Raw genomic sequence first — 24,004 nt, 5'->3', positions numbered from 1 at the left:
GGATCATCGTAGCAGCGCCACTTATTTCTGCTGAATGTTCCGCTCATTTCTTGTTACAAGTAACGGTTAGGTAAAAAAAGATATTGGATACCGTGGCATAAGTTTAACTTGTAAAAAGAGTATTTAACGTAATTTAAATTGAAAATAAAATTATATTTTGTATAATAAAATAGAAAAGAGGTTGATTGTGAAAATTATTATAAAAGAGTGGCAAGAAAATCCAGACGAGTGGCGCGTCTGTGCAAACGGCTCCTCTTTGGTTGCATGACGTAATTGTATTGATCGCGGAAGAAGAGCCGAAAGTCGCGCATTCGCCATCTTGGAGGAATTGTGGAAAAGAAGTTTCTGTGTCTCGCAGGCGCGGTACGCTTATAATAATTCTAATCCGTGACAATCCGGACATTAATTAATTTAACTGGGAATTAACCCTTTTGTGAATTAGAAACCCATTTGGAGCGGACCAAGGTAAGTCATTATTTCTTTGATTTACTTCTCCATCCAAATTTTTTTTCTACGTGGAAACCTATCTAACTTTGTCGTCTGATCATTCACTTCCAGAAGCATTCTTTTTATTTAATATAATTACCATGATATCTTGATCTTTTGTAAGCTGCTAATTTTACCAACTCTCTCTATTGTTGTTTAATTTCATGCATATTTTGACGTGGATCTTCTTGTTTTGGATTTTCTTCATTTTGACATCGCAATTCTGGGGTTGGGTCCGATCTTTATATTCTGTCTATATTCCATATTTTTTAATTATCATTTTTCGTTTATTTCATTTAATAATCCATTATCCTGTTTGTCATCCTTTATTTTTCTTCATTCTATGTTCATCGCATCCATTTCCTTCTCGTAACAAAGCTTTGCGAAACTCTTTTGTCCGCTTTCTACTTTTCGCATCGAGCAACATTATTCTTTCATACCATTCTTTATATAGTATTATTCATCAATTTCGTCCAATTGTATTTGTTAATATTTTCATTTGCAAATTATGATTGATGCGGAACAAACCTGATTCGTACCAGTTAGTTTTTTGCATAATTTAATAACCATCATTCACGATAGCTTTCTTTTCTCTCTCTCTCTCTCTCTCTCTCTCTCTCTCTCTCTCTCTTTCTCTTCCCCCTCTCTTTTCTTCCGTTTTGGTTTATTTAATTGTATTAATAATTATTAACTTTTTACGCTTTTTCTTCATTATACACATGTATTTTTAATATATTATAAACATTGTGGTCAAAGATTAGGAAAGTTTTACTACATCTAACAATTTCATTTTAATATATGTAAGATTGGAAAAAGTAAATCCTGGTTTCTAAGTTTTGTATAAAGTGTCCTTCATATTTATGTTAAGATATATATGTAGTGTACATTTTAATATTTCATGGAACTTCTTGATAATGTACAATGATTTAATTTAGAAAAATTATTAATCATAACTTATTTGCTGACAGCTTATAATGATAATAAACATGTCAAAAATATTTGTTTTCAATAATGAATTCGAAGTCACCTCGAATTTTTCAAATCGAACCATGTAATTCTTTTTCCATTATATTGTAGAGGATATTAAAATGTATTCAACATGTATGAAACATAATATAGTTATTCATAATATCAAGTTTATAGCAGTAGAAGTAGTAATATTTATCTTTGGTTCAGTCTTTTGAACAAAATAAATTCAAGCTCAAAATACAGCTTGGAAACAATTACTTTATTAAATTTTGGTTTAATAAGGTCCAATTAATGTAATTTTCTGCAATTGTATTCTTCTGTAAAGATTTGAATGTTATTCTTAAATTGATTGAACAATGTTCGATGCTTATATTTATATTATTCACAAGTGACTGAATCAAAAAGACAAATATTACTACTTCATTGTTGTAATTTGATATTATATAAATAAATGTGTCAAGTTATGGTTTTTGAATATATCTTAATATTTTATACAATAATATTATAGAAAAATAATTATTTAGTTTTATTTAAAATACTTAAAATGACCTTGAGTTCGCTATAAAAAAAGTATTTCCAAAATATTTATTATTGTTATATATTGTGTATTAGACATAGATAAATTTTATTTAACATCTTTATGAACATATCAAAATATTGGGAAATGCTCAGAAACACATTTGTAACTACTATATTATTGTATTATTACAGTAACAGATACTCATATTATTATACAATGTAATGATTATTTGTATGTGTTAGTGAAAAAAGAATAATCATGTGATCACAGTTTTCTTTTTTTTACTTTACTAAAAGCCTGAGAAAATGCTATAACTGTAACTACAGTTGTTTTGTGCAAAAAAGTGTTAATCTTGTTTTTTGTAACATTGTTGCAAATAGTTGAAAAGTTGTTAGAATGAACATTAAGCAGGTAATATCAAGGAAAAGATAACTATAAAACTACTTAAAATATTTTTTATACAATGTTAATGAATTATGTAAAAAATATTTATTTTTATTTTTATATCATAGAATTATGTTTAATTTTGTTACAGTAAAAACTATAGATGTATATAAACATCATTTATGTTTTCAGACAAAGGGTTCGTTCTTTGGGTCTGATTGATACTAAATGGTTGCCTGCAGACAGCATGTCTACTCTGTCAGGGCTTGTGTCGAAGGGGGAGAAAGGAAAATCCAAATTTCAATCATTAGACATCAATAGCTTGTACCGGGTGAGTAGGGTGAGTTGGCTAAACAGTTTTGTTCTTTCCCTCCATCCTTATTTGTTATTTCCTTATTTTTGCTCCTATCCTCCCTCCAGTTCTCCCATTCTTTATAACTTTTTTAAGTATATTTGCTGTTCCTATTCATTTATTTTGTATTTTTATAATAATTATTGTATATATTACCATTAAAAATTAAAAGTATTAACAAACAATAGATTGCTTAAAGGAAAGTGGGATTGGTATCCGATTTATACTTGCAGGGAGAATCTTTAGAACAACATCAGCAAAAAAACACACTACCACGCAAACATGGAATGCAAAGTCTTGGGAAAGTGCCTTCGGCACGGCGACCTCCTGCTAATTTGCCTAGTTTAAAAAGTGAACATAGCAGTAACGATCCAGCTGTCAGTCTTGTGCCAAGCGGAGGAAGTGGTTGGGCTACTACCAAAGAGTCAACAACTACCACTACTGCTACAACCACCACGACTGTAACTGCATCAGATACATCCACTGTAATTTTCGTAAAAATATTCGTTTGTTACGTAAATTTTAGACTTCATATTTGTTCAAAAATATCTGTTAAATTATAAAGCAGTATATATTTTCTATATATAAAAATTTATTATATTTATTGTTATTATTCTATAGATTCTATATATATGCTATTTTATGCTTTTACTTTCCATATAATTATTAAGGATTACAGAAGTAATTGATGAAATAAATTACTTTATTTTTAGGCAAATTCTTCAACAGCACAATGTGTGACAGGAACCATTACAACATCATTACATTCATTACTCCCAGGGCAACAAAATACTTCGCAGTCATCATATTCTTCCGATGTAAACAGCAAATCATCATGGAGTGCAATAATGAGCAGATCTGGAGATGGTATGTAAAGTTATATCATAAAAAAGAGCATGTAACATATTTGTTGTTTGATGTAAGACTGTTATATGAATATGTGTACAGTTGTATGTACAAAATATGTGTACAATTTTCCCTTTAAATTTTGTTGTATTTGTGATTATTGACATGATTTATGTATATATAAAAAATCCCTGCAATAGATTAATGATATTTATGCAGTATAATATAAGTTAATCATATATTTGGTGTTTAAGCAGGATGTATTTTTTCTTATCTTCTCATTTGCTTCATTTTAAATATTATTTATGAATTATTAACTTACACGAACTAGTAACTACTATACTTGTTTCATAACTTATGAAGCATAATATATTTTGTAGAATTTTGTTTCATGTAAACCTATTGTAATTAAAAATTAGTGAAATATCGAATTAACGATCACGTAATCATAATGGGATTTTTTATTGCTATTGGAATATAGGTACTGTATCAGGAGGCCAACAACAGTCACAACAACAGCAGCAGCAGCAGCAGCAGCAACAGCAAACGGCAAGTCGGGAATTAAGTGCGCAATACGGACCTGGACCAAGTTTACGGCCTCAAAGTATTAAAAATTCTATTATAATATATTAAAAATGTTAAATAAATGATTCTTTTTATTAAATGAAATAAATAATTTATTTTAGCGGAAGGAAGTTGGATACAAGGTGGAAGTCGTACAGCCAGTGGTGCAGGAATAGCAACTACAGGTTCTGGAAGTGGGAGTTCAGGGGTCCAGGCCCCCCCTTTGAATATCACTGGATCAGGAGGACATACCGACATATCTGCTGGCGGGCGACAGAACTTGGTCCAGTCTCCCAACATGGGAATGGGCCAGGGAGGCCCTCATAATTCTTCAAACAGTCAGAATGTTGTGAGTTCTAGTTCTCATCAAATTGGTCCAAATCTACATCACTACAGAGGACTTATTCCTCCATTTGTAAGCTTTATTATTTATGTTTTATCGTTGACAATATTATTTAATTTAGTTCATCGAATTAACTTTTTTGAATATATCCAGATGTACAGAGGAAATTTTTCTGGTGGATTTCCTTCTCAATTTCCGGCAAATACAAGTTCTGGTGCACCTAGACCTCGATTTAATTATCCCTCAGAACGATTTCCTCCTCCGTCTGTTCGTCAACAAGAACGCGAACGTGTTCCTGAAGAAGAAATTATTACACGACCAATTATTAAAGAAGAAGATCTTACTCGAATGGACGATATTTCTCGCGATGCTGGCTGGGCAGCACATGACGATATTGATTATAATCAAAAGCTTGCCTTCAGCGACGACGAACCTGATCCTGAACCTTCGAAAAAAGATGAAAGAAAAGACAATAAGGAAGAAAAAATAGAGGAAAATTCAACAGATGACAAAGAGAAAACAAGAGATAACCGAGAAACTCACGATAATCGAGATTTGAAGGAATCAAGAGAGCAAGTAACTCATCGTTCGTGGACTCAGAATACTTTATCCCGTGATTATCGTGGTTCGAACGGGTCTGGTAGTTATAGCGGTCAGTCACAACTGCATTCGGTGCATTCTTTAAGAGGTCAGAACATTTATGTGATTTAGGTGCAAATCTATAGAGTTGAATTCATTTTCATTTGTACTAGTTAAACTAAACTAACCACTTATGTACATCGTGTTATATCTCGTAAATTTGTTTGTTTATCACTTTCGTCTTTACTTTGAAAACAGGTGTAGAAGATGACGAAGCGTGGAACGAGAGACGCAGACTGAAAGTTGTTGAAGTAGCGTCGGCTGTTGAACGCGCTCGACAACGAAAAGAAGAGGAAGAAAAACGATATCAGGAATCAACTAGACAAGCGGCAGCTAAAAAATTGCAAGATTTAGAGCAAAAGTTGAAGGAAAAACAAGCTAATGAATCTAAAGGTTTAATAAGCGTTCCACCAGTGCCTATTCCAGTTCCCGAGTGGGAACGAGAAAGGGAAAACAGGGAACGTGAGCGATCCGAAGGAAAAGATGAAAAGTCACTGAACCGTGAATTACGTGAAACTAGAGACGGTCCAAAAGATAACAGAGATTCACGTGATCAGTTAATATCAGATTTTCGACAAGGGGATCGACAGAGTTTCACGAGACAAGATAGTATTCGTAGTGAACGTGATAGAGAACGAGACCGCGATCGTGATCAAAGGGATACGAGAGATCGTGAGCTACATGCTTCATCTTCGCGATATTATAAAACTAATTTACCACCCCGATTTCAAAAGCAACAGGCGGAAAAAATCAATGCTGGTCTTAATCGAGTTTTTCCTAATACCGAAAGATCAACTACGCAATCCGTTCCATTTTCTCAGCAATACGATCCTGGTAGATGGGTTCATAGTCACAGCTCTTTAAGTAAGTACAATTATTTTTTGGCCTCTTCGATGATAAGCTTGAACGGATGCGTATAGCAGATGGAAGAAATATAGGAAGGTCATAAGTCAGTCAAAGACGTTAATGTTTTCAATGTTTCAAAATTCTAAATAGCAATTTAAAGTTGTGAAAGAAATTTTAAATATCTATTCACAAGCTACTCTAATGCCCTTACGGCTGTATCAATCGGTGTCTCGTTGTTTTATATATTTTAATTTATGATCGGACTATATCGCTTCCACTAATTATAGATGCACGCATATATATATCTATATATATTTTTCCCACACGCGCGTACTTTTGCATGTATTTATATTACACATACAAACATACAAGTACGTTTACGTTGGACAAATATATGTCTACTCATGAATATCTGTGATAAAAAATGAGTGTTTAGTATTTTTACTTTGGAAAATCTGAAATAATGATTTTCGTTGCTCTCCATTTCTGTTATTTTTATCTACATGTGAAAAATTATTACTGTTATATTCAACGAAGCTTGTATTAGTAGACAACAACTTAAAAGCATCATCATCACATGGAGCGTCACAACGCCGAAGTAGAACAGATTCAGATATTTCCACTTCGATGGATGATGATCGACCTCCATCCCGAGACTATCGTGGTTCTCTACTTCGAGACGATCGATATCGTCATTCTTCTCATCGACCGTACGATACACGCAAATCAGGTGGTTACTACGATGAGTATACTCGCAGCTGTAGAGATCATGACTATGATGACAGACATTCTCGTGATTCCTGGGAACGTGAAAGATACTTCGATGATACTAAAGATCGAGATTCAAAGGATAGCATAGAGTCCAGAGATAACAGAGAAACTCGTGATATTCGTGATAATCGTACAACCAGGGATACCCGAGATGCCAGAGAAATTCGTGAGAGAGATAACAAGGATAAAAAGGATTATGATAATTATATAAAGGTGTTAAACTTTATTATTACTAATAGTAATAGTATTTTTATCTTGCCAATCTTATCAATAGTATATTGTTTTAAATCTTTGGAATTTCTAATATTTCTTTATAAATCCTATATTATTAATACAAGAAATATATGTTTACATGTTCTAACTCCTTTTTTCAAACTTATGTTCATCTGTAGGATCCCTTTGATGATCGTAATCGTGAACGTGATCGCGAACGTGATCGCGAACGTGATCGCGAACGTGATCGTGAACGTGATCGCGACCGTGAGCGCGAACGTGAACGAGAACGAGATCGCGATCAAAGAGAAAGATCGGAAAGTACTGAATGGCGCGAAGAACGTATCATTCAAGATAGAATGATTGATAATCGTCGTGATATACAAAGAGAAGAACGTATAGAACGCAACGAACGTCCGCAAAGACCAGATTCTCGTGATAGTCGTGCTTCTCGAGAATCAAAGACATCTTTGCGAGATGATGATTCGCACAAATTGCGAGACTGCAGTTCCTGGGTAAATGAGGTTGTCGATTATGAAGAAAATAAACGAGATGTCTACCATGAAGATATCCGAGAAAGAGAACGAGAAAGGGAACGACGACAACCGCCAGGACCTGTGACTAAAGAAAGAATAGAAGCAGATGAATTGAAAAACGAAAAGCGTAATCTAACTCAATTAAAACGAGCAAGTTCCGATCAAGATAAGAAAGATCAGACGAAAGAATTATCGTCGACTATGGAAGCGAAGAAAGAAATGGATGTTTGGAATAGAAAGGTCGATCGAGTTAATGAAAACAATCGAGTAATGGAAAGAGGTGATAACTCGCCAAAAGCCTGGGCGGATGATGTTTCTCCGACGTTCGAAAAAGAAGAAGAAAAAACTTCAGAACCTATTAAGAACGACAAGGATTCGGAGGATTTGAAGCAAAATTTCGAGAAGTTAAGTTTAGAAAAAAGGGAAGACACGTTGAACGAAGATGAAGCGGTGGAACAACAGGTGAAGGAAGATAAACGAGAGAAAAATATTCGGAATAGAACTAGCAGTGGCGGATCAAATTCCAGAGTGCGTGATTCTCGAGGTGGACGTCAATGGGGCAGCACCTATAGCGTGTATGCACGAGGTTGGCGTGGTCCAGAAACAAGAGGACGAAGAGGTGGACCTAGAGCCGCCACTAGACCAGCTTCTGCTAGAAGTGGTTCATATGGACATACGGATTCGGAAAATAGCGCTGATGAAGTGTCTGGCTCAACAGAGTCTGGCAAAGAAGAGAAGAAATCGGCTAGATCACCAAAACCTAATCAAAAAGTAGAAAAAGAAGAACGCAGTCGTGAAGCAATAGTGTCTGGTCGAGATGAAAAACGGGCCGACTATTCTCAATCACAACGCAGCGAAAAACGAACTTACGATAGTAAAGTAAGTCGTGAAGGTTTTGCACCTTCGGGTGAACCATCTCGCCGTGGTCGAGGAAGTAGTTTCCGAATTCGAAGTACGACTGCTACCGGCAGCCGAATGGAGGGATATGGACCTCCATCTAGTAAGAGTCCGTTTTCGTCCGAGCGCAATATTGATGAAAAACAAAATTCTATGCGACAGAATCCTTCAACGCCTACTCCGGAAAAGGAGGTAAATTCTCTGTTACCGTCACAGAACGAATCTGCAGACGATAAAATTATAGCAAAGCAACAGGCACTTACTGCTGGAATAACTGGAAAGCGTGCCAAATCTCCAAACCAGCAGTCTCAACAAACTCAACAATCTTGTAATAAGCAAGATACAAGTCACACGAGCAGCAATGCTCCTTCTCAAAAGGTACAAGTTACAAGAAAAGAGGAATCTCGCTCAAAAAGAACTCGCAGTGGAAGTAGAAGGGTAAGTTTTAGGTAATTTGTAAACGGTTTTTACATTCTTTATATTCTTCCTTTCTTTCTTCCCTCGTTTCTTCTTTTATTCTTAAACATTTAAGTCGTTTCTATATAATATTATTTCAACAGAATAAGCAATAATTTACATTTGAATCCATTCCATGATTATAGGGTAGAGATAATCGTGAATTGCGTTACCGTGGCAGTGGTAGTAACGTATCGAAGCAAACATCTTCGGATGTAGGAAACGAAGATTGGGAAACCACGTCCGAGAATAGCGAGGATCACGCAGAGGATCACAAAGAGTCACGTAACAGTCGTAATAAACAATTTTCTGCGCGTGCAAGCACGGGTAGTAATCAAAATGTCGTAGCATCAAACGTGCATTCACGTAGAAATGAACAGACAGGAAACAATCGGGAACAACGAGAAAAAAATGTTAAGTCTTCCAATACAGCGTCTCGGGCGCCTGGCGCGGAGAAACGAAATCTACAGAATTCCAGTTTCGCCAATCAGAAAAATCATTCCAGCAGCATTCCGCCGTTGATACAAACGGTTCAAGTACAAAACGGAAGATCGAGAAATCAAACTTCTGGTAGCAATTCGACAACGTCGAGTAAATCAATGATAAAGGATAGTACGGTGAATCGTATAGATGAAATAAAGTTAAGCGATCCTAATTTAGTTAGTCAAACTCTCAATGATATCAATAAGAGATCCCAAGGAAAGGAGAAAAAGGCTATAATCGATTGCGAAATGGAAACGAATAATTGTACGGAGGATAGTCCTAACATCGTTGAAGATAAAGTTGATTCAGATGGTTTCCAAGAGGTTCGTTCAAAGAAGAATGTAAAAGAATCTAGACACGGCCAAAAAGAAGAGACTAAACCTTTGAAACGTGAAAAGGAGAAAGATAGAGAACGCGATCGTTCTAAGTCGAAAGCAAATGGGGGTTCACAGCAAACGACTTCATTGCAACAAATACAAAGCATACCACCTTTGCTTGGTCAAACCATTCCACAACCAGCAAATATGGTACAAAAACAATATGATAGAACTTTACGAAGCCAAAAGCTTGCGCCCAGATTCCAAAAACAGCGCTTAGCTAAACAGCAGCAACAGCAACAGCAACAAATGTGCGCATCTGAGCCAAACGACGCAACTAAAATCAATAATTCATCAAATAATTTCGGTAAAGAATCATCAAGCGGCGGCCCTGCGCCTCCACCATCTGTAAACGCTTGGGATAAACCGTTTACAACGAGTCAATTACAATCGAATTCTCCATCGGCTGTTCCTACTGACATCCAGTTGATAACTGGTTTATCTACGCAGAGCGAACATGGTCATATTCACAGCCACGAAGTTAATGAGCAGACAAATTCTGGTAATAGTAGCCAACGAAATTCACCAAATGGCGAAAAAAATGCTGGAAAAAGTTTGAAAGATCAATTGATTGAAAAAAGTTCAGTCTCTGATGTTTCTTCACCACCTGTGCAAACGTTAATTTTTGAGAATACGAATTATTCAAAAACTACCAAGGCTGGTCCTTCTGATTTAGCAGTAAAAACCAAATTTCCGAATCACATAAAAGCTCAACAACAACGTGTTGAAAAACGCACAGATTTGGAAGAAGAAGGTAATACCGCTGCCACCATCCAGCAACAACAACAGCAACAGCAGCAACAAAGTCTACCTGTGGCATTTTCAAATAAACCAAGTGATTTGATAAAAGATAAAAATCAAGAGCCGATACAAATGCCTCTTTCGTTTAATAAAAACGAAGATAACGCAGATATGAAATTAGATTTCACCTTTGATTCAGATCTCTCTCAATTAACCGAAGACAAAAGTAAAAGCTTAGGAATGACCCGATCTATGCACATGGCTACTGGCCAAAATACTATTTCACCTTCTACGGCAGAGCTTAACTTAAAAATTGCATCGGTAAAAAAAGTATGGGAAAATGCACCTATGCCAACCGTAGTCGAGCACGAGGATGGTAATGTTGTCAATACAGCTAATACTTTCCCTCAAGCGTTTGAAAGTACGGATGTTGATGACAGTTACAGCCCTCATCAACAATACAATCAAAATAACATGAAAAATGAAATAACTACTTCAACGAATGTGTGCAAGGTGAGAAATCATTTCGCGAACATTATATCATGTTATCATGCATGCATATCTAAACTATTACATCACTAGAAATTGACTCGACATTCAGTATAAATTTGAGTAAAATGCATTTTTTCCAGTTTGTTCATTCTGTTCTTTACTCCGATTTTAATGTTCTTTACTCGTACTTGAAAATTTCCTTAAATAGTTATCATGGTGAAAATCAGAAAGGTAAGTGGCTAACGCGCATTGTTTCAATTTTATTTCTATTAGAGAGTCGTTTGTTCCTTTTTTTTTTCATTCTTTTTGTTTTGTTTCTTTCTATCCTCATTCTTTTCTCTCTCCTATTTTGGCATATCTCTTCTAAATATTAGCATCGGTAAATACTCATTTTACATATCAATTACCTTCGTTACCATTGTATTATTAAGATATTATCGTACTCATCATCATTATCATTTTTGTTATAATATCTTTTTCTCAAATTATTCATTGTCCGTATTATCATTGCTTTTATTATTTGTTGCATTAATATCATAATCATCTCAACGGTTATACCCCCTTAACTGGACATAATCTCTTTATTATTGATTTTCCTCACTTATTTAAACTTACGCGGTTAGCGATGAACCTAACTATTTTCACCAGAATTCAGAAGAAGATTTATAAAAAGAAGAGAAAATCGTTTCCCAAAATTCACATTATTCCGTCAGCATCGATTAGAACGGCAGTTGATAGTGATGTAAATAGAAAACTAAAAATAACGAAACACCATGTCCCCTGTGGGAAGATGCTGACTCTTTGCCTGATGCGCAGCTGGTTCCCCCGCAGGTGAAGCCGCAGCAACAATCCTCGGGCAGCAGCAGTGGTCAGTCTGGTTCAACGGTTCCAGGGCCAAGTCCTATTGGAGCAGGTCAAAGTCCTATAGGGCATCCTCCTGTCAGTCTCCAAGGACCATTGAGCCCACCTCCATTCAATTCCACGGGACAACCTTCTCATATTAATTACCAGGTGATAAATTATTTTGGAAATGCTTGCCTATACTTTTCATGTTTCATATTGCACATTATTGCAGAATCTGTCATAGACTATAGAATATAAATTTTGCAACTTAATATTGTGCTTAATGTGCATTTCTATTTTGTTCTATTACTATCATTATTTTATTTTAAATATTTTTATTTTTCAGGAGTTTCCCCAATATCCAGGATCTCAAGCTGCGCAATATGGTAGCATGTCTGCTATACCTTCTCCGCCAGCCGTGTTATTTAACACTGGCTCCGGTCAACTTCCAGCTCAAGCAGGTGGTCTTTATGGAGCGTTTCAGTTAGACCAGAGCCGATCTCCTTTCACACAGTATCCACCATATGCGCCATCTCTTCAAAATTCGTTCAGTCAACAGAACGTTTATTTGCAACAACCCCCACCTCCGCCTCCGCATGCACCGAATGCGCCAACTCCGGATATGTATCAAAGCAATCTTTCACAGTACCGGATCGTAAGTAATTGTCCTGTGTAACGTACCCCGTTTCGCATTCGAGAAAATTCTGTTTCAACAACTACAAATCACATATCAAATATCGTTCTCTATCTCAATGCGTTGCTACGTGAATAAATAATAAAGAAAGAAAGGGAACGATTATTCGGTGCTGAAATTAATTTGATACAAGAATATATATACAGGATGTTCTGTGAGGTATTATTTGATCAACTTGATTCATATGTTGAACATACTCTGAATAAAAAAAATAACATATGCAATAAAGATTTGTTTCGTTTCGTTTCGTTTCGTTTGATTTTGTTAATCAATTAGATACTCTATTATTACTCTCGTTGAAGCTATATGAGCTATATGCATATGAGCATATTTTCTGTTTAAAAAAATTTAGCATATTTGTAAACTAACTAAGTCGAATTTAAAAGCTTGAACCGAATATCATGCACAAGCTTTGTGTTAATTATTGAGAACGAAACAAACCTATTATGCATGGTAGTTATTGGGAATACACGTGGTTAAAATTTGTTGAATATCTCATTGAACATATATATATAATATAATAAAACATATGTGTATATATATATATAATAAAATACAAGAACGTTCACTTTTCGCAGACCGCAGCTGCTGCTCCGCCATTTGGACAAAATCAGCAGCTTAGTAATAATCCAAATACAGTTCTTATTAGCTCTTCTTCAAATTCTTTGATGTCAGCCAGTGTGAAGCCATCCTCTCAACCAATTGGAGCTATCGGAACTAAAGCTCCTCATTTTCAAGCACCGTCTGCTCCTCAACCAAACCCAGTACGTCTTAGTTTAGTTTAACGACATATGGTTAATACTTATTTAATTTCCTGCACGAAGTTATTTATCAGATTATTTGCAAGATGCGTATATCTTTTTTTTTCTTTTTTTTTTCTTTTTTTTCTTTTTTTTTTTTTTAGTTAACGTACATACCATATGATCCAAATCAAGTACTCGGCGTGAGTGGCAGTTACATGGGCAATTCCCAATTGGTACAGAGACCCGGTCCGAACGTACAAGCCTCGGCTAATAGTTATTATAGCGCAACTTCGGCTGGTAAGTAATAAAATGTATACGTATTGATAATTTCTAAAATAAACTATCATTATTATATTTTCATTTATGATTCTTTGATATTTCTATTTATTTTAGATGTATTTCCCGGATCGCAAACAGGTTTTTATCAGCCAGGGGGTGCTACACAGCAAACCGGTACTCATTATGGACTTCAGGGATTTGGTCAGCACAGCCAAAGTTTGGCAACTGGCAGTGCTGCTCCTGTTGGACTCCAAAACTTCAGCTCAGGCTTTTTATCTAGTTCGGGGTTACAGATTGCTGCAGCAGCTCAGCAGTTTCGTAATCCGACAGGAGGACTACCTGGACCAGCAAACACAGGCCCTACTTTTCTTAGCAAACATCAACCACAAGAACAGCCTAGACAATTAAAGAGTCCATCGGGGAATCAGCAAGATGTGCTTGCATCAGTTTTCAGTTCTAGTAAATAGAATTACTTTTTATTTAGTATTATGGCGTGCTGTGGAATTTATATAATGTCAAGAAAACTTTGCAGCACCACAAATTCCATCTCCGAAATCAAGAAACTGTAAGCAGCAATCTTCATCTCAACAACCACAACCTAGTCCAACGCAACATCACAAATATCAACAGTATCAAGGTGTTAGTCAGTCAACTTTGGTAAGTCATTACGCTTAGATCATCAATAACAAACTGTATTTGCTATGTTCTTACATTTATACTTAAGTCTTTCAGTCTGCTGAAGCAAATTGTAAGTTAGAAGAACAATAAATAATAATTATAGAGATGAGATAACAATAGTAGGAAATAGGTAATTAATTTTTTGATAAAATTAACAATAACAAGTAACTAATATTTACAACCGACAATTGATAAAATTGTAATATATAGAATATTAAATTAAAAAGGAAAAGATTGATAATGATGAAATTATTATAGATTTTACAACAAAATATTCGTGGCATGGGCATGCCACCACGTGCTGGAATTCAACCATCGCAACAAAGATATCCACCGCCCATTCAGAGACCAGTTGTTCCATTTACACCGGGTCCAAATCCGAATAATCCTACGCAACAACAGCAACAACAACCTAATTGCATGCCGTCGCAACAGCAGCAACAACAAGTTCAAATAAACCGCCACAGACCGAATTTGCATCAACAGCAACAACAGCAACGAAATATGAAGATGCAACAACAATATTATTCTACTCAAGGTTCGCATTTATTATATTATAATAATGCTAATATTATAAACAACTGTTGTAGTATCATCGAATTAAAAAATTCAAACTAATTCTTATATTGTTTTATTTTTTCCTTTTAGGAAACGTTAAAATGGACACAAATGAAAAGACAGATTCGCACAATGATAAAATCAACGATGGTAGCTCTGGTGCTCAGCAAGGAGGCGCTAAACCAAACGTAAATTCACAAGACAATGACAATAAGGAAGAAGTGAATCAACAAAACGAGTGAATTGTGACAAAGAACATTCGATCTACCTTTTGAAAATGCAATTTGCGATCATATATAATGGTGCGACATCGATTGAAAGGTAAATGATAATGATTAACTTGTCATACGTGTGGAGCGATTTGAACTCCAACTGATATTATATTTGTCGATTTAAAGCGGCTTGCGAGCTTAGAATTCGTAATTAATAATTTGGCCATGTCTAGTTAGAATAATTTAATCATGGTGTATCAAAGAAGGAAAACGATAGGTGATATTGTTGTTATACATACCAATGCTTCTCCGAATTAACAATCATAAATGTTTTACCTTTCATGAATTCTTAACAAACAAATCGCTTTTATCGAACATTCCTTTCTGTTCGAAAAAATATTACAAATAGTAAGACGGCAGTAATGTCGGGAATGTAAGACAAATACCTGAAGTAAAATGAAACCTGATCGATATCATCGAGGATAATTATCATCTGAAAAAGTCCCTGTAAATTACGTCTTTCAACATCAGGGACATTAACACGTTGTTCAGTTAAAAGATAAATAAATAAATAAATAAAAGAAGTTAAATGATTAGACTGACGCGCACAACGTATTTTCACTCGATGTCAATCGATCATCCGAATCAATTAATTACATTATCAACTGTGAAGATAAAAAAGATGTGCACAAGACTTATGTTTCTGTATATGGACACGACGGCGGTCTGTGGTATACGATAATATTAAAATCAGATTTTTGTGAAACGTAGTTCTACAAAGATATTACACGATCGTCGCTATTATTTGTAGAATATCACTAAAATGAAAAAAGAACAAATCGATGAAGAAGACTGTTGTTGTGTATATCGAAATTAAAATAAGAAAGTATATACATGCGATGATCGTACGAATTTGCATGACGTTCCCCAATATGACAATTAAAGAAGTCGTGTACATTAATCGTTTATTGATATACTGTGAGGTCATGGTGAAGCTTGTGAAAAATAAATAGTGCAACAATCGTTTATAGTACTAAATATATTATCATGACCTAACCACTCTCAAAAAGAGTATCGATTATTAGAAAAATAAATGATACAGGGAGTATTGCTTACAGAAATTCGAAATGCGCTCGATTTTTCGTGTATAGTAATATTCCACTAGGTTGCAGCATTGTCTGTCGCAACGTACATGTGTAGAAGAAGAATTGTATACTCCTTGCTTTCGTTGCGGTTCTAGCACTACGATAATACGATAATAATTATTATTTTATTTTAATTTTATTTTATTTGTAATACTATTGTCATCATTATCATCATCATTATTTCTATTGTATTACTATATTGCAACATATATAATATATGATCATCACCATCGCCGTCGTTGTTACTATTACCGCTGCTATTATTATTATTATTATTATTATTATTATTATTATTATTATTATTATTATCATCATTATTATTATTATTATTATTATTATTATTATTATTATTATTATTATTATTATTATTATTATTATTATTATTATTATTATTATTATTATTATTATTATTATTATTATTATTATTATTATTACTTATTACTTATTATTACATCGTCACTAATCCACACTATTATAGTAAAAAGAAACATTACAGAGATTACTACTGCTATTCTTGCTGCTTCTACTACTACTGCTACCAACACCACTACTACTGCTGCCGCTGTTGCTACTATTACTATTCCTATCATTATCATTATTATTATTATTATTATTATTATTATTATTATTATTATTATTATTATTATCATCATCATCATCATCATCATCATCATCATCATCATCATTATCATCATCATCGTCAGCAGCAGCATTACTATCATAATAATTACTATTATTGGCTGTAATATATGGCTGACATCGTTTCTGCTGCTGCCTTCGTTATCATTATTTCATTATCAATGCCATCGTTGCCCGTCATCGTCGTTGAAATCATCATCGTTACTACCATTCTACATCCCCGTTATGATGATAATGTTATATTATTAATATTATTATGCAAAATTTTTTAAAATAAATAATAGTATATAAAAGAGATAAATTTTATTAATTATTTTGGAGTGACGATTACTTGTTTAATTAAATATGTTTTATGGAATTATTGAAATATGCACTGCCAATCTTATCGTCATTTTATGTAAAAAGTTACATAAATTCTTACTAAAGTTTTTTCCATAATTCTATAAGAAATATGAGAGTACAAATTAATAACAATTTTAATTTTTTTGAAATACGTTTAATAAAAAAATATTGTTATCGCTTAATTACTTTACACTTCTTTATATGAGTATTTCCGTAAAAAGTTTAATAATCATAACTGTAAATGTATGAACAACAGCGTGAAAGCACGTGCTTGAAAAATAGTTGAGACACCGGTGCCTTTGACTTACTGCCATAAATAAATTTGTATTTTCTCGGATAGTTTTGAATAATGTCGCAAGTGATTATTATGGCTTCAAAAATAATTAGTCAAATAAATCAGTTTTCTATTATTTCATTCATTGTTATTACGCATTGTAACTAATAGCTTTTAATATCAGTAATAGTACTAATAGTAGTAGTGCCAGTAGTAACAGTAGTAGAAGTAATGTAACAACAGCTCTTTGTTTATGTGATTATTATAACAGTATAGCATTATGGATTGTAATATTAACATACAATTAGTTATTGTTCTTGATACTGTTACTGATGTTACTACAGCGTTTAATATTACAATAATATTCTTTCTGTAGTATTGCTTCATATTTCTTAATACATATATCACATTTTATATTCATTATAATATATACCATTTTTCGATATTTAGCTATAATTTTCATGATATTTCATTACATTTCATTATCTTTTATTAATGATACCAATATTACTTAAAAATACTACCACTAACCGTCGTCGTTGTCATCATTATCATTCTAATCATTGTTATAAATTTGATATACCAATTTTACGATACTCTCAATTAGTATAATAGAGCGTACCTTTATAATCATAATCGATTGTCATTATCATTGTCATTGATATTATTACCCTTATTGTCAACATCATCACTAACGATATAGACATCATTACTTTCACACATATATTATTAAATAATATTATCCTTACAAGTGAATATTTAGCGGCTGACAACACATGGATGAAGAAATCGAAGGACATGTAAGTAATACGGCGCAGAAGTACAGAAACCGGTTGTGTGAAAGTATCTTGAAATATTTCAAAGACTTAATGTATAATTGATTTATCCATTTGCCTATTGTCGCTTATGTGCGATGTGATCTTCTGGATTGTATATGAAAAATATAACAAACAAGATGCAGGCGCAAGGGTCTGTCGATTACAATGTAATCAAATAATAATAATGAACAATTTATCATAGTCGTGTAATATATCGATACCTTTAATAGTAGCGAAAAGTATGTGCTGTTTTGACTACAAATATTTTTAATTATTTACTACTGAAGTAGAATCTGGAAATGCTACGTATGCATTGGAAAAGATGAGTAAGCACTCCGTGTATGTATGGAACGTATGCAAGTAGATAGCGGCAAAATGTTAAAACGTATGTATGAACGTGATATTGATTATAATTATTTTTTTGGTTTATGTGTACATGTATTTCTGTATGTTTCATTTTAAAACTAAATGTTGTTTTCAAATGCTGCAAAATTACGCTATTGATTGTATGCTGCGAAAATAATGAAATTAAATAGTGCGATAAATTGCTCTTTGTAAATCTTAAAAATGTAACATAATAATATGACGGACCCTCGTAGCCAGCTTTAAGTTATAAAACATCTATGATTTTATCTATTTACAATTAAAATTTAACTTATATAAATATCTGAATAATTCAAACTTATATAAATAATTAAAACATGAAAATAAAATGAATGCTGATAAAGCGTTATTATTTGCACTGTCTTACGACTAATATGAACTTATAGAAATAAAAGTAAAACGTTTCAGACATTATTTTTCTCTTATTCTTAATAATTTAATTATACACACACAAGTAAAAATATTTAATATATTTCGTACTTTTAAATATTAGATAAATACAGACTTTGATGCAAAAAATAATTAATAAAAATTAAATTAGTAATAAAAATATATATCGGTCTAATACAACAGAAAAAAACACTTTTTCGTTGTGTATCATATCTATATCGTATATCATATCTCGTATCAGAGAAAGACCGAAGAAGTAGTTGAACATACGATGTATATAATTCGTCATAGTGATGTGGTTTAAAGTAGAATGAAATTGAGACGTAAGGTAATTTTTTACGAGGATTCTTCATAACAAAAAATATATTGTTGCTTTTGATCATTGTTGTATTTATACATAAATTTCTGCTTTTTTTTAAAACCAGTAAAATTAATGGGGAATGAAAAAAGTGCCCTTAATGGGCTGAAAATTGACGAAAAACCTGTGGAAATAACTGATTTTTGGACGCATTATATGGCCTGTGTGAATAGTTACAATGCAGAAAGGATTTCAGTGTTTGTCAGTGAGCCATCTTTACATTATAATGCAAATTTTGGAAATCCATCGCCTTTAGAGAAAGCTGCAAAGGTTAACATTGATTCATTAATTATCTTACATATTGTAGAGTGACACATGTGCATGTATCAATCGTCCTTAATTTTCTTTTTAGATATATTATTTTAGCTAATTAAAAAATGGATATGTGTAACAATAATATACTTATGTTTCAGAACTTAATGTTATATAGACATCCATGTATATTGAAGTACGTTTCTTCATGGTCAAAAGGTAGTAAATTTTTCCTAGCTACTGAACAAGTTAAACCTTTAATTCAATCAATAGAAACCCAGAATACACTGCAAATATGCATGGGCTTATATAGTATTTTACGTGCATTGGTTTTTCTTCATGAAAAAGCATTTGTATCTCATAATAATCTTTGCGAAAGTTCTATTTATGTTACACCTGAGGGATGTTGGAAACTTGGAGGACTGGAATGTCTATGTAAATTTAATGATTTGACTTCTTCTTACTTACAAAAAATAAAAAGCTATAGATACGAGAAAGCGATTTCTACTAACGAAGATGCAACTATCACTTTAAAAAATTTTACAACAATTGATGTGTATGCATTTGGAGTTTTAGCTGAAGATATATTGAGACAAAAGGATCCAGGTAAACGGTATATAATTAATTAAAATTATACTCTATTTTAAATAATTATAAACAAAAATCTTAATGGATAGATGTTCTATTTTTAGATGATGTACCTAGTCTTTTAGAGTTTAAACAGTTCTGTAAAGAAAATCTGCAAAATCCAGATCCTTCTCTAAGGTGCGAACTGTCCCATGTACTACAACATCCATTCTTTACCCATGATTTTATGAGAATATATGCATTTTTAAATGAGTTAGTGTTAAAAAGTAATAAGGAAAAAGAAATATTTTTTGGGTAAATATTTAAAAAAAAGTTATTAATCTCTTGTGTGCTTGGTAATAGTAAAATTTTTTAACCATATTACAGAACCTTAATAACACAATTAAGAATGTTTCCTGAAAATATTGTAGCTGAACAATTAGGTCGTTTACTTCTTTCAAGAATGGTTTTATTAGATACAACAGCACAAGAACAGCTTTTACCATTTATTTTAAAACCAAAAGGTAAAATAAAAAAAATACAATTTTGTATTTAATATAAATTGAGGATCCATGATTTTATTTACAGATGGAAATGACAATACAGATATTAACTTATTTTCAATTTCTACATTTAAAGTCTATTTGGTACCCAAACTATTGCAGATGTTTTGTATAAGAGATGTATCAATACGTTTAGTACTTTTGTCATATTTTAATTCTTTTGTGCATATATTTCAAGTAGATGAATTGAAATCTCAAGTACTTCCTGAATTACTTGTTGGAATTAAAGACACAAATGATCATCTTGTATCTGCAACATTAAAAGCATTAGCTGACATAGTTCCAATCTTAGGCGCTGCCACAGTAATCGGTGGTAATAGAGGGAAGTTATTTACAGATGGACGACCAAATAAACTGAAAGATAAGAAAACTAAGAACAGTATAAATGTTGAATTCGTAATTCCTACGGATAATATTCAAAAAGTAATTGATTTACCTGAAAGGCCATCTCCAGATGGAGGTGAAGATAAAAAAGAGATTACTTCTTCCATTATCGAAGAAGAATACACGTGGTCTGATTGGGACATACAAGAAACTGCAGACGTGCATGCTCGAATTTCACAGTCTTCCGACGCAATTTTTCAATCTCAATCCAATTTCAATGATATTTCGATTTCGGATTCAACATTAAGGATTACTACAGATGCAGTATTAAATATAGATAAAAATAAAACAAGCGAATTGAAATTAACAAAGAAGTCAGCTGGTATTATATCTGATATTTCAGAGCTTGATATTAAAAATTCAAAATTAATAGATACTTGTAAAGAAGAATATGATTATTTCACAGACATGGAGCCTGTGATAAAGAAGACACAGATTTTACACATACAACAACCACAAATATTATCAAAAAGTGTATTTGACATAAAAGCGCTAAATGGATTAGAAACATCTGAAGAAAATAATGGCTGGGAGGAGGACTTAAGCGATTGGGGAACAGAAGATGTTCATGAAATAAAAACTTGAATAAATATATATTACTCCTTATATTTTTTGTATATAATATTTTTATTTTGAAAAAATAAGTTAATTGAAATTATTTGCTTAACCCATTTGTTATCACACATCACACATATGTAACACATTCTAAGAGCCGCTTAGATTGTCTACTAATCATTTTGTACTATTCATATATAAAAGTATATGTCGTATTATGTAACATATTGAAAATTTGAAACTTGGGCTGTGAAAAGTGATTTTTTCCTTAAACAGTGCTAACGAAAGGGATACTTTCCCTACATAAGATACTGTAATTTTTCAAAAAAATTGATAGGCGTTCGTAGTTTAGATAATGTGAATTTCATACAAATAAACGCAATATTTGATTAAATTAATAATTAATAATTAATGAAGTAAGTAAGAAACCAGAATTTGCCTATAGATGGCCCTAGCTGATAATGTAGTTATCACTAAACTGTGTCATTGATGCCAAAAGTCTTTGTTGACATCTCACAAACATTTTCGACTCAGAACAATACAAGTTTCATACGACAGCATAGTTTGTAATAGCGTTGAACATGTCGAATTTTGTGCCTGGAAACTACGATCTGCGGACAGCATTGATTTTCTGTTACCATTTGAAGAAAACTGCTGCAGAATCGCATCGAATGCTTGTCGAAGCTTACGGTGAGCATGCTCTTGGTAAATCACAGTGCTTTGAGTGGTTTAAAAAATTCAAAAGTGACAATTTTGACGTGAGGAACGAAGAACGTGGAAGACCACCGAAAAAGTTTCAAGACAGCGAATTGCAAGCATTGTTGGATGAGAATGACGCTCAAACGCAACAACAACTCGCTGATCAATTAAGCGTGACACGAGAAGCCGTCTCCATACGTTTGAAAGCCATGGGAAAGGTGGGAAAATGGGTTCCACATGAACTGAATGAAAGACAGCAGGAAAACCGAAAAACCACTTGCGAAATGCTGCTCGCCAGATACAAAAGAAAGTCATTTCTCCACCGAATTGTGACTGGCGATGAAAAGTGGATATATTTTGAAAGTCCTAAGCGTAAAAGATCATGGGTAGCTCCAGGCGAACCACCGACATCGACTACAGGACCAAATCGCTATGAACGGAAGACGATGCTCTGTGTTTGGTGGGATCAGAAGGGTGTGATCTATTATGAGCTATTAAAACCTGGCGAAGCCGTTAATACTGAGCGCTACCGACAACAAATGATCAATTTGAATCAAGCTTTGCGTAAAAAACGACCAGAATATCAAAAAAGGCAACACAAAGTAATTTTGCTTCATGATAATGCACCATCACATACAGCAAAACCGGTCAAGGAAATGATTGAAGCGTTCAGTTGGGAAATACTTTCGTACGCGGTTTACTCATCAGACTTGGCTCCGTCCGATTACTATTTATTTGCATTGATGGAACACGCACTTTCTGACCAGCACTTCACTTCTTACGAAAATGTACGAAAATGGCTCGATGACTGGTTTGCCTCAAAAGAGCGACAGTTTTTTTGGTGTGGCATCCAGCAATTGCCAGACAGGTGGGAAAAATGTATAGTTAGCGATGGGCAATACTTCGAATAAAATATTTTTAATCATTTTCATACAATAAACGTATATTTTCTATACAAAAATTCCGGTTTCATATTTACATACCTGGTATATGTATATTTGGTACGTATATTATATTATATGAGAAATTGAGAAGCTTCTCAGGACAAAGATAGAACAGACAAAGATATTTCAAGGATCACATGCAATGATGGAAATCATATGATTTCAAGGTCATCATAATTTTTTTTTTAATAAAAATATATATACATATTTCTTGATATTTTTAAGCGTAAAAAAACAAATTCAATGAATTAATAATCTAATCCCATTTAATCTTGAAATATTTGTTTCTAAAGTGTTGTACATTTATGTTCAATCGATAGATGGCACAATTTAGAAAATTTGTTAACTTTTGAGATTTCAAATGAAAATTTAGAGCATACGCACAAGGAATTTATCAAGATTAGTTATATCCCTGGTTTTATTTAAATATTCTTCCTAGTTTCAAGTAAGTTTAAAAAATCGTCCAAATCGGTGGACCATGTAACACTATAACACCTAGTAGTGAAACAGTCAAACTAATGTTTTTACGAAATTAAAGGACTCAAATTTCTCGATCTATAAGACGAGTTCTTAAACTGTTCGGATTAAATCAAAGTTTTAACTCTCAAAAATCTTCTCTATATAATATTATTCCAATTTCTTACATAAATAATTAACTATATATATGCAATTAGCGCAAAGGGTCCTATTTTGTGCACAATGAGTGCCATCTATCAGTAAGTTTGTAGAACTTAACTACTAATAAGAAACAAAATTTTTAACTGGTAG

The 24,004-nt window shown here is 33.2% G+C and overlaps 2 protein-coding genes across 12 annotated transcripts; both read left to right on the top strand.

The window, feature by feature from the left end:
* The first annotated feature begins 15 nt into the window (after nucleotides 1-15).
* LOC126916385 (protein PRRC2C) lies at nucleotides 16-15,948 on the top strand. Of its 7 annotated transcripts, none has more exons than XM_050722151.1 (19): nucleotides 16-465; nucleotides 2,552-2,690; nucleotides 2,945-3,196; nucleotides 3,425-3,578; nucleotides 4,039-4,161; nucleotides 4,244-4,536; nucleotides 4,618-5,152; nucleotides 5,302-5,967; nucleotides 6,497-6,933; nucleotides 7,113-8,804; nucleotides 8,969-10,936; nucleotides 11,732-11,926; nucleotides 12,105-12,413; nucleotides 13,031-13,216; nucleotides 13,357-13,492; nucleotides 13,589-13,933; nucleotides 14,007-14,131; nucleotides 14,411-14,690; nucleotides 14,801-15,948. In XM_050722151.1, exons 2-19 carry the CDS (start codon nucleotides 2,607-2,609, stop codon nucleotides 14,950-14,952), a joined length of 7,932 nt encoding a protein of 2,643 aa, XP_050578108.1. In that variant the 5' UTR covers nucleotides 16-465; nucleotides 2,552-2,606; the 3' UTR covers nucleotides 14,953-15,948. The 7 variants fall into 7 exon arrangements, with proteins under 7 accessions (XP_050578108.1, XP_050578111.1, XP_050578110.1 ...); XM_050722154.1 differs by having other exon boundaries at nucleotides 2,552-2,699; nucleotides 4,244-4,470; XM_050722153.1 differs by having other exon boundaries at nucleotides 2,552-2,699; nucleotides 4,618-5,116.
* A 494-nt stretch (nucleotides 15,949-16,442) lies between these two features.
* LOC126916399 (protein-associating with the carboxyl-terminal domain of ezrin) lies at nucleotides 16,443-21,644 on the top strand. Of its 5 annotated transcripts, XM_050722193.1 has the most exons (7): nucleotides 16,443-18,525; nucleotides 19,340-19,542; nucleotides 19,686-20,130; nucleotides 20,217-20,406; nucleotides 20,479-20,615; nucleotides 20,680-21,360; nucleotides 21,445-21,644. In XM_050722193.1, the coding sequence occupies exons 1-7, from the start codon at nucleotides 18,486-18,488 to the stop codon at nucleotides 21,621-21,623; spliced, it is 1,875 nt and encodes a 624-aa protein (XP_050578150.1). In that variant the 5' UTR covers nucleotides 16,443-18,485; the 3' UTR covers nucleotides 21,624-21,644. The 5 variants fall into 5 exon arrangements, with proteins under 5 accessions (XP_050578150.1, XP_050578149.1, XP_050578151.1 ...); XM_050722192.1 differs by having other exon boundaries at nucleotides 16,443-18,122; nucleotides 20,680-21,644; XM_050722194.1 differs by having other exon boundaries at nucleotides 20,217-20,289; nucleotides 20,680-21,644.
* Nucleotides 21,645-24,004: the final 2,360 nt, after the last annotated feature.

The sequence above is a fragment of the Bombus affinis genome, chromosome 5 (assembly GCF_024516045.1).
Source record: "Bombus affinis isolate iyBomAffi1 chromosome 5, iyBomAffi1.2, whole genome shotgun sequence".
Taxonomy (NCBI): domain Eukaryota; kingdom Metazoa; phylum Arthropoda; class Insecta; order Hymenoptera; family Apidae; genus Bombus; species Bombus affinis.
The sequence above is the reverse complement of the archived record's forward strand: the minus strand, read 5'-3'. Positions and strand labels throughout refer to the sequence as shown.

Bases quoted from the DNA above. Each gene is read 5' to 3' on its own strand.
- LOC126916385 (XM_050722149.1), top strand. From the start codon at position 2,607: ATGTCTACTCTGTCAGGGCTTGTGTCGAAGGGGGAGAAAGGAAAATCC. The intron at 3,197-3,424 runs GTAATTTTCGTA...CTTTATTTTTAG, and splicing joins CTGCATCAGATACATCCACT to GCAAATTCTTCAACAGCACA. The intron at 13,934-14,006 runs GTAAATAGAATT...AAAACTTTGCAG, and splicing joins TGCATCAGTTTTCAGTTCTA to CACCACAAATTCCATCTCCG.
- LOC126916399 (XM_050722190.1), top strand. From the start codon at position 18,486: ATGGAACGTATGCAAGTAGATAGCGGCAAAATGTTAAAAC. The intron at 20,131-20,216 runs GTAAACGGTATA...TTCTATTTTTAG, and splicing joins ATTGAGACAAAAGGATCCAG to ATGATGTACCTAGTCTTTTA. The intron at 20,407-20,478 runs GTAAATATTTAA...ACCATATTACAG, and splicing joins GAAAAAGAAATATTTTTTGG to AACCTTAATAACACAATTAA.